At 40.4% G+C, this 10,899-nt stretch overlaps 1 protein-coding gene across 1 annotated transcript; it reads right to left on the bottom strand.

Moving 5' to 3' along the window:
* Window positions 1-433: 433 nt before the first annotated feature.
* On the bottom strand, window positions 434-10,899 carry LOC121507897 (zinc finger protein 681-like). The gene is made up of 4 exons (XM_041784279.1): window positions 10,602-10,899; window positions 8,345-8,418; window positions 2,568-2,652; window positions 434-2,483 (listed from the first exon to the last, which is right to left on the bottom strand). Exons 1-4 carry the CDS (start codon window positions 10,801-10,803, stop codon window positions 1,729-1,731), a joined length of 1,116 nt encoding a protein of 371 aa, XP_041640213.1. The 5' UTR covers window positions 10,804-10,899; the 3' UTR covers window positions 434-1,728.

A 10,899-nucleotide genomic window follows, 5' to 3' on the forward strand; every position in this document is an offset into this window, starting at 1 on the left:
ATGTGGATTTACCATACCATTAAAACAGTATATGCAGAGGTCCTCACCTAGTCTAGCTTTAGAAGGCATTAGTGCCTCCATAAGAAATCGCCACTCAAATTACAGAGAAACTTTTCCCCTCTCAAATTAACAAAAAGAAAAAAAGTTTTGCAGTTTAGACCTTAGACAAAACTTGTTACTGCACAAAGAGATGGGACTAAACAAATATGTTTAAAAGTGCATCATTACAGCCACTCCAGGAGGTGTACTGTACATTTTTATTTGATTCCATTTCTCCATGATTACGTGTAAATTCTTGTTGAATTTCAGGAAACAGGAAAGACCTATAATGTAGTTATCAACCAACTTAGGGATTCTTTACATCAAAGACACATGGCCACTGTTTTTTCCCAAAAGAACCCATTCAGGACCCACTGAACCCAGCTCTGCAGACTGATTTTTAGGTCCTCACCCTGCTGAGGACTGGTTTAATGACATCAACACCATTAGAGGGTACAAAAGAATAAAAAAAAAACACAAACCAGATACTCTGCTTACTGATGGTCTGTTCAAAGCAAACTTTCTTTGTAGATCTATGATAAATTTATCATTTTTGATAATACTGTATTTTATGAACTGTTTGTATCAACATGGATTTAAACCAAAGAAACAATAAACTGAGGGGCATCTACACCTCCCTTCTCTTCTCTCTTTCTGTTTGCAGCACACACTAATGTTAAAATGTAGTTTATTTAAATGCTAAAGGGAACTAGTAAAAAAATATTTTCGTTCGTGTCAAGGAGGTTTTTACTGACCAGCTCCTGGGGTGCCACTTCTGCACCTATATTAACTAAATCCTGCACATTTGTGATGTTTTTCCAAGTTTGTTAAAGCGTAACTGCTGCAAAACACGAAAAAATAGTCTGATTGATCTGCACCTGCTCTGTTTACCAGCGATCAACAAAGATGTGAATACTGCCATTCAATGTATGCCATTCATGTGACTTGATTTGTTGTTTTTGCTATCTTTGCTCATTCCTGGGGCTGGGTTCAAAAACTCAATTCCACAATTCAGGTAGATTCTCTTTTACAATATTGATTCATATAATCCAGAGACTGATCTTTACATAAAGGCCTACTCGGTTTCATGGCAGCTCAAGTGTGACCATTATAGAACTTCTGTCTCTAATGCAGCTTGGAACTTTACCTGAATTTGCCTTTAAAAGCCTTTAGACTCAGAGTCAAGATTTGAATCTTATGCCCAATCATTTTATTTTGAAAATTTGGTGCAGATCTTGGGTCATTTTTTAAATGCAAATGTAGATATTTATAATTATGTGGAATGTACTTTGTACTATTTCCAACTTATGTTCACTGAGAATCTCTTAAATGTTGAAGCAAAATAACAAATAAATCCCTTCATGAATTGATATTGGATTGGATTAAATCATGAATCGAATCAATTTGGGACCTTGTGAATTGAATTAATTCAGGCTATCAATGGTGATACCCAGCCCTATCAATGATTTTTTCACAGATGATGAACTTTAACACTTTAAGAAGTTGTTCTGCCCCCTAGAGGCCAAAATCTAGTGCAACTTTAAATATCAGAAAAATCTGTTTTTGCTCTTCCGGAAGCAAAAGTAAAACAAAGGATATGCTTGCTACTGTCCACTTTGCATGTTTAAAATGAAGCACAGTGATGGTGACGATATCCATTGCTGATTATAAAACAATGACTTCCAGTGTTCACAAGCTGTGAGTCTTCATGTGTGAACTGAGGTGGGCATGGCGAGAGAAGCTGCGGCCACAGACCTGGCAGGTGAATGGCTTGACACCCATATGCAGTATCTCATGGCGCGTTAGGTGGCTTCGTCTGATAAAAGTCTTGCCACAATGACGACAGACTTGATTCCTTTCCCCAGTGTGTGTGAGCCTGTGGCCTTTCATCATGCTCAAGAAAGGGAAACCCTTCCCGCAGAAGTCACACTTGAAACGCAAAGGTGTCCGATACTGAATCATCCTTTTGTTTTCATGTTGTTGGCATGGTGCATCTCTGTCCGCAGGATGCTGCCCATTTGAGGATAAATTAGGCATATTTAATGTTCTCGGCATGTGCTGGTTTTCTGCTGGTTGTAAACCGTTCAAGAACGAGGGTGTTTGGATGTCAGGCATGGTGCTGCATACAGGGAACCCTCCAAATTCAGAGTACATCTGACCAAGAATCCCTTGTTGCAGTTCGAAGCCCAGATTTAGATCTTCATCCTGAGTCTGCTGGTCTGGACTTTCAGCTTCTCTTTTGATTTGAAATCCCAGCTCAGCGAATTGTGCTGCACTTGGAGATAAACTTAACCTGCACTGCATTTCCATGGACGGGTTGTAGTCTGCATGTGAATCACTGCTGGCCTCTGGAGGTTCACTGCTAAAGTGTGAGCTCTGTGCAGCTGGATAAGGACCACACTCCCCAACCTGTGAACAGCTGGCTGAGACTACAGGGGGTGAGACTGAAAACAACATTATAAGAACATCATTATTTTAATGATCATGCCTGGCACAATGTCATTTAGGCTTAAATAAAGTATGCTTACCTCTCAGCTTTGCTTGCTCTTCAAGTGCTTCCTCACCTTTAACAGTGACTGATTTAAACGTGCAGTCTGCAGAAATGAAGGTTCTCTGTGGCACACAAGAAAACTGTACGTCACCACCCTTTTGTGAATGCAAGATAGCTCATTATTACATCCTATCCATCGACTTACCTTTTCCACTGTCACATCTTTAAACCAAGGAGCAATGAGTAACCTTAGAAATTTAAACCTGATTGCATTAAAGCCAGAATATCAAACTTTGACAGAACATTTAAGGAGTACAGCTGATTGTGATCATTTCCACAGAGATTTTCTAGTCTGTAAGTTAATTTATTCTCCTTTTTTGTAAAATATTAAGGGCTGAATAAAAGTTTTATCTTAGATTTTTTTTGATGTTTTTATGATCATTTGCCTCATTTCAAAAACATCCCAAAAGAACCAGGTCTAAGAGGTATCGCAGGTGAACCATAAGAGGTCATTCAGAATACATTAAAACTAAGCCTGAACAATTTGCAAAAATAATCTAATCGCGATTTTTTTCCCAAATATTGTGATTGCGATTTAATATGCGGTTATTCTTGGGGAATCTTACGTATATTCAGAACAAGCTCTGATCTTTGAGATAGGAAGGGAGAAGCTACTTGGTAAGAGGAATCTGCTTTTGGTTGTTTCAGTTGGAAGTAGGTTGTTGGCAGTTTGGCTTAGGCTGAACGTGTTAGTTTCACTCTCTCTGCAACAATAGGTGAGGCAGTTGACGCGTGTGGCTCCCTCTATTGATTGCTAAAGTGTAAACTGCCGGGGCGGAGTTTCACTGTAGTCCAAGCTTTAAGAGAGTTTGAATCTAAATTTGCCAGCTGGGGCGGTTAGCGGCTGTGCACAATCAACTCAATTGTGCACATCTGTGGCATATCTCTCTATATAAGTACACAGACTGCGCTGAAGCGTCAGCCCTTGTGGAAGCCCAATTGTGTGAAGACCACATTGGGTAAAGACCAGCGAGTCTACCTGTGCGAGTCCACCGAGCAAGGCCACAGACAGGCAGCACTGCCTCATAACAGTCTAACGCACCTCAGCAGTCCAACGCAACATGTGCAACCAAAAAATACAAGTCATATATGGGAACAGAAAGAAGCACAATAGTTACAGAAAACGAAACCTGCATAATCTATCCACTTTGCAGAATGCCTCTTTTCCACAACCTTTTATCACAGTTGGCCTCTGGAACTGCCAGTCTGCAGTTAACAAAGCAGAATTCATCAATTCCCTCACTAAACTGTCTAACATTCAGGTCCTAGCCCTGACAGAAACTTGGGTCCGTCCTGAGAACACTGTAACACCAACTGCTCTATCAGTTGATGCAGTGTTCTCTCATACACCTCGCTCTTCTGGCCGAGGAGGTGGCACAGGCATTATTCTTTCTCATAGCTGGAACTTCAGCCAGTTCAAACCCTTGGACAATAACACCTCATTTGAATATCATGCAGTACAGGTCACTGCCCCAATAAAGGCTTACATGGTTGTGGTATACCGCCCACCTGGGGTCACCTGGACAACTTTATTGTGGAACTGGACATGTTACTCTCAGACATCCCTGATGATGGCACACCATTGGTTGTCATGGGTGACATGAACATCCACTTGGATAGAGCCCAGGCTACTGATTTTATTTCACTACTGTCCTCCTTTGACTTGAAACTGGTTCAAACGCCTCCTACACACAAGGCTGGTAATACACTGGATTTGATTCTAACTCGCAATTGCTCCACGGCTAATTTGAGTGTAACACCACTTCACCTCTCTGACCACTACTTCATTCAGTTCTCACTTGGCTTACCTGAACTTCAACAATCTACTACTCAATTAAGATCATACCGCAGAAACCTTCAGTCTCTTGACCCAACACAGCTGTCTGACGAGGTCTCAGCTGCACTAGCCTCATGTAACGAGTCCTTCACACTCACTGTTAACGAGGCCACAGACACATTCTGCTCCTCACTGACCTCCTCTCTGGACAAACTCTGCCCTCTGGTGTCTAAGCCTATTCGAAATACTCCACCTTGTCCCTGGCTCACTGAGGTCATCAGAACCCACAGGGCAGGGCTCAGAGCGGCAGAGAGAAAATGGCGTAAATCCAAACAAACCACTGACTTGAGTGCCTATCAGCAAAAACTGTCCTGTTTTACCTCTGCTAAGAAGGCGTTCTATCAATCAAAGATCTGTGCTGCCACTGATGCACGCAAACTCTTCTCTGCTTTTAACTCGCTCCTCTCTCCTTCAAACCCACAACCCTCCAGTATGTTGACTCCAGACATGTTCGCCTCCTACTTCACTGACAAGGTTTCTACCATCAGCAACCAATTCTCTGAGCCTGTCCAACTCAGTTTTCTGCCACCAGCTAGTGATGCATCACTTAGCTCATTCTCTCCACTAAGTGAGAGCGAGGTCACCAGGCTTCTGCTTGACTCTAAGCCCACAACCTGTCCCCTCGATCCGATACCATCACATCTCTTGCAGGCGATTGAGCCCACAATCAGCCCTGCTGTGAGTTGTATCATTAACTCCTCTCTGTCCACAGGTGTTTTCCCAGCTGCTTTCAAGCAAGCGCCGGTTAAACCACTGCTCAAAAAACCCACTCTCAACCCAGCCCTGGTTGAAAATTACAGGCCGGTCTCACTTCTCCCATTCCTATCAAAAATACTGGAGCGCACAGTCTTCAACCAGCTCTCAGAACACTTGCAGAACAATGATCTACTTGATCAGAATCAGTCTGGCTTTAGGCAGGGCCACTCTACTGAAACTGCACTTTTGTCGGTAACGGAATCACTTCGCTTGGCCAGAGCAGCTGGTCAGTCCTCAGTTCTCTTACTGCTGGATCTGTCTGCTGCCTTTGACACAGTAAACCACCAAATCCTCCTCTCCACACTCTCTTCACTTGGTATCTCAGGATCTGCCCTACAGTGGTTTAAGTCCTACCTCACAGGGAGATCTTTTAGAGTATCATGGAAGGGAGGAGTGTCTAAACTGCATGGCTTATCAACAGGGGTGCCTCAAGGGTCTGTGCTTGGTCCCCTACTTTTCTCAATATACACCACCTCACTTGGTGCAATCATCCGCTCCCATGGCTTTTCTTATCACTGCTATGCAGACGACACACAGCTATTCCTGTCCTTTCCACCAGATGACACAACTGTCTCAGCTCGGATCTCATCCTGCCTTGCTGATATTTCTAAATGGATGAGGGAACGCCACCTTCAGCTCAACCTGCCCAAAACGGAGCTCATTATCATCCCAGCCAGTCCCACTATGGAACCGCAGATCAGTATCCAGCTTGGATCAAATAATCTCTTGCCCACTAAGTCAGCCCGGAATCTGGGTGTCATGATTGATGACCAGCTAACCTTCAAGGTCCATGTGGCCTCGATTGCTCGGTCCTGCCGATTCGCCCTCTACAACATCAAGAGGATCAGACCCTACTTGACAGAGCATGCTACACAACTCCTGGTACAGGCTCTTATAATATCACGTATTGACTACTGTAACTCATTACTGGCAGGCCTACCTGCATGCACAGTTATACCTCTGCAGTTGATCCAGAACGCAGCAGCACGTCTGGTCTTCAACCAACCCAAGAGAGCTCATGTCACGCCTCTTTTAATCTCTCTACACTGGCTTCCAGTTGCAGCTCGCATTAAATTCAAAACTCTAATCATTGCTTACAAAGCAGTAACTAAAACTGCTCCTGTTTACCTGGAGTCCCTCATCCAGGTCTACACCCCTTCTCGCCCACTACGCTCAGCCAGCGAAAGGCGCCTGGTACTTCCAGCACATCATGCTCCTAAGTCACTAGCTCGACTCTTCTCCTCTGTTGTCCCTAAATGGTGGAATGAATTACCCAACTCCATTCGATCTACAGACTCCCTGTCTACTTTCAAGAGAAGGCTAAAGACCCAGCTCTTCAGAGAACACTTTGCACTTAGCTAGGCAATTCTCTACTGTTGTCCCCAGTAGTAGATCGAGTCTCAGCCAGACTATTCTCCACTGCTGCCCCCAGTGGTTGAATGAGTTTCCCAACTATAGTTAGCGCGCACTGTCCTGCTCCACTTCTGGGATTTCTTTGCCCAGCTCTTTGGGAATGATCCAGCACTTGGTACTTGGTAAATAGTTGTTGTGAAGTCTAATGAATGGCGATTAGTGATCCCACATTTTCCTTGATTCATTGTTGCTGTCTAATAACAAAAAAAAAACAAAACAAAAAAAAAACAAACAAACAAACAAAAAAAGAAAACTACATAAACAACGTATATTTTAGGTACTCTGCCTTAAACTCTACACGGCAGCACTTGCGTCCAATTGGACCTGAAGCACTTGATGGCACTTACTGATGTTGTTTCTTCTTGTCTAGATCATTGCTTGTGTTGTTCTTGCTCTCAAATGTACGTCGCTTTGGAGAAAAGCGTCTGCTAAATGACATTGTAACATTGTAACATTCTAACAGACAAATTCAAGCAATAAATAATTCCATAAATAAGACCATGTGTATTTGAAAACAATGAAATTGTTCCCAAAGCAATAAATCCATAGTAACATGAATCTGAATATGAGGATGCAACAAGCTTTATGCTATAAAGCAGGCGGCTGGGGTATGTCTCTTATGAAGGAATGCTTACTATTTTTGCTCATACTGTAAATGTGATGTCGTTTGCTTTGCTAAAGGGCATTATTATTTTTATGTCACTCATTTTGCTTAAGAAAAACATAGCCTACATAAAACATAAAAAGGAGGATTTTTGTAAACCATTATAACAAAAAATTGACACTTGAAGGTTTGCATAATGTGCATAAAATCTCCGCCACTGCAAAAAATTGATTTATTAAACTGGTATTTTGACACATTTCAAGTTAAAGAAATATTGCAGCTTCTGCGATTTGAAAATTGCAGTAGGCCATATTGCAATTTAATCTAATTTGGGATTAATTTCCCAGCCCTAATTAAAATCATAGATTTTAAAATTAAATTCACTTTTTAATGCATCATAAAATACTTACATTTTGACATGTTTTAAAAGCTTCAGAAATAACAAAACACAGTCAGGGGATTAAACTTAGATACCACCTTTTAATCCATGAATTTGTCTGATGCACAGAACTGGTGTCACGGCGAAACAAGTGTTGGAAAACTGGTGACACTGCATTAAGCAGTCTACTAAGCCACTCGTTTCTCTATTATAGGAACCCATCAGTGTCGACAGAGACATTAACATGTCTAGAAAAAATTTTACGAAGTTACAAAGTGTGTTAAAAGAGATGAATAATGTTATAGAAAATGTAGGTGACTTTTCGGATGTCTTATAAAAACAATACAAGTGGTGATGGCCAGGGATGGAAGGTAACTGATTACATCTACTCAAACTGTAAGTGAGCTGTGTCTTTGGGTACTTGTACTTGAGTATTCCACTTAGTGCACACTTGTACACAGTTATTTAATCCAATCAGAATCAAATGGATCAATGAATTTATTGCAGTTCTAAAATAGTCAAAGTTACAGTTATTTTTAGAATGATTATGGTTTGGATGTGAAGAAAAATTCAACCAGAAAAGCAAAAGGTGTTACTCAAGTAGAAAGGCTTCACCCTATCTTAAACAGAGAGTCTGTTACAAAGGCATAAGAAACAAATGATACCAAACATTGATTATACATGGTGCATTAATATCAGGTTTAAAGATAACACTTAATGAGGGTGGATGTAAAAAGTCTGTATGGTTTGAGGGAATAACCTTACCTCGTCCTGCTCCTCAGTGGGATCTTTACTGTTCATATGATCTGCCTTCAGCTGTACTCCTGTTTTGTCATTTCCTAAATTAAGAGAACATGCATTCAATATTACCTCTGAAATCAGTGAAACCATTTTACCTGAAATATTCAGACGAAAAGTTTCAATAATTTCCCTACACAAACACACTGCTGGAAAAAATGCACTGACTTTATATGTAAACTTCTTACAAACAGTCTCTTAATCGATGTCAAAGGATTGGGCAACACAAAAAGCATGAAAAGAAAAATTCCGGTTTCCCTTGATTTGCATTAAAGCACCTGTGTGGAACTTGTGGTTTATATAAAATTTGACACCAAAACTAAACCTTTAATGTATTTTATGTATGTTCCTGTACCTGTAGGTGTTCTCTATGGGACAAAAAATCCTGCTGCTATATTTAAAACAACAAATGTGAGTATTAGCTGTGGCTAATGCAACAAAGGTATGTTTCTTCAGTTTGCTATAAATGGCCTTGTCTGACACCTACCCATCAGCAGTGGTTTCAGGCCAAAAATGATCAAAGAAAAATAATTCATCTTCTTACTGATGGACTCATTCACTTTTGTTAGTATTTAAGATAAATTGTTGCAAATGTCTTTCTTTTTTTTTTTGCTTATAAACAATTACTTTCATTTTTAGAGGTCAAAAAAGACCATCATACTTAAATAAAAGTACAACTGCTTTGGTTACTATAAATCTACAAGCAAAAGTAAAAAGTATATCATTCAAAGTTTACTGTAAGTACTGAGTAGCTAATTTTGATAGCAGAGGAGTTTGTACAGTAAAATATGATCTTTCTTTAATATGCAATAACAACAAGAACATATGAAGCTCCACAACTGATCCATTTTCGGATAAAATAAAAACAAAATAATAAAAATCATTTTCTTGCTACGTGCTACTGACCGTTGTGCATTGTCAGCCAAACCTCCAGCCAGTTTCATATTGTTGACCTCCTCATCTTGGCCTTAATGCTTTTTTTTTTTTTTTACTCACTACTTGATGTTTTTGAAATGTAATGAAGTACAATATTTCCCCTTAAATATACTTGCTTTTACCATAGCTTGTGTTTGCAGTCTCTAAAAAATAAAACACTGAAACACACAAATGTTCTAAAATCTGATTCAGATAGGCTACCCATGTTTGAGAAGTAATTTCAAAACTTGACACTGAGCCGACTCCTTGTGTTAAGGTTTCAGATATGACTGTGCTAACTAGTGACATTAGGTTGCCAGCACCAGTGGTTGTTGAAGTTGAAGCAGATGATGAAGACATGAAGCTTTGACACCAGTGCTGTGCTGTTTATTTCTTTCATTTAAAAAAACCCAGTGGGCATTTGGCAAAAGGGCAAAACAAGATGAAAGACAAAACAAGAAGCATTCATTTGCACATTTTCTCCCTTGCACATCTGTTGTAGCTCTGCCATGCACAGACAATTTCAGTTTCAAGTAGTCAATTATCACAGTTGAACTATACCATCAGGCAACTGCCTACAGCAACTTCAGGGCCCCCCTGAACACATGACTAACTTAACCCTTTCTCCTGAACCGGCCTGTATGCTGGCTATTTTACATTTTACAAGAGGTTAACACACTCATCAAAAGCCTGAAATATAAAATAAACTTGGTCACATTATGTTGGCATTAAGGCTTCAAATAATAAAATGTAAATACTCGCGTGAATCATGACTTTTTTTTACCCAAATTTATTTGAAAAACACCAAAAACAAGTCAATTGATGTAAATGTTGTTTTACCAGATATTTTATAACTGATACTATAAATACATTTACAACATATATTCGGCCAGTTTTGAGAGGTTATGGTTGGTAAATCGTGGCCAAAAAAAACAAGAAAAATAATACATAACAACTTTTTTGGGTCATTTTTTCATTGAAATAAACGTGTAAATTTAGTATTACATTGCTCTAATGTCATTTGGTTACTATATGTCCTGTTAAAGTCTCTGTATTTGTTCTTACATCAAGTAACAAGCAGGCCTTTCTTTGATAAAATATTATTTAAAGGGGGGAGAACAATGACTGTGGAGGCCCATTGTCCGTGTTCGCCTTGAGCCACAGAACTGCAAAACCCGCTACTGGTTAACATTAGAACAGTAGAACAGTAACACCTGTTCCTGTCACCCCTGCTCCACCCTCAGTATCCCCTTTCGCTGCTTCCAACATTTTGAGGTTTGGGAGTTTGTTGTTGTTTACTTTATCCTACCGTCCTGCATGAAGCCGCTGACAGGTGGGTGCTGCTTCAGTTTCTCCCTCAGGGTGCTGTTGTCTTGTTTCTCCCGGCTCAGCTCCAGCCGGAGGACAGCGCAGTACTCACACACTAGCTGGTTTATTTCCGTCACAGCAGACAGCACCAGTTTCTCCATGACGGACGACAACTGAGACTGAAACCTACCCGCTTCTTCCATGACTACAACAGTCAGTATAGTATAGAGTAACAAAACTATCTGTGTTTGTATTCAGAGCGCTGATGTGAAGTGAGGTCCAAGGTATTGAAAAAAAAA

Source organism: Cheilinus undulatus, linkage group 4 (assembly GCF_018320785.1).
Source record: "Cheilinus undulatus linkage group 4, ASM1832078v1, whole genome shotgun sequence".
Lineage (NCBI taxonomy): Eukaryota > Metazoa > Chordata > Actinopteri > Labriformes > Labridae > Cheilinus > Cheilinus undulatus.

Bases quoted from the DNA above. Each gene is read 5' to 3' on its own strand.
- LOC121507897 (XM_041784279.1), bottom strand. From the start codon at position 10,803: ATGGAAGAAGCGGGTAGGTTTCAGTCTCAGTTGTCGTCCGTCATGGAG. The intron at 8,419-10,601 runs GTAGGATAAAGT...CTCTTAATTTAG, and splicing joins CAGCGGCTTCATGCAGGACG to GAAATGACAAAACAGGAGTA. The intron at 2,653-8,344 runs GTAAGGTTATTC...TGTGTGCCACAG, and splicing joins CCACTGAGGAGCAGGACGAG to AGAACCTTCATTTCTGCAGA.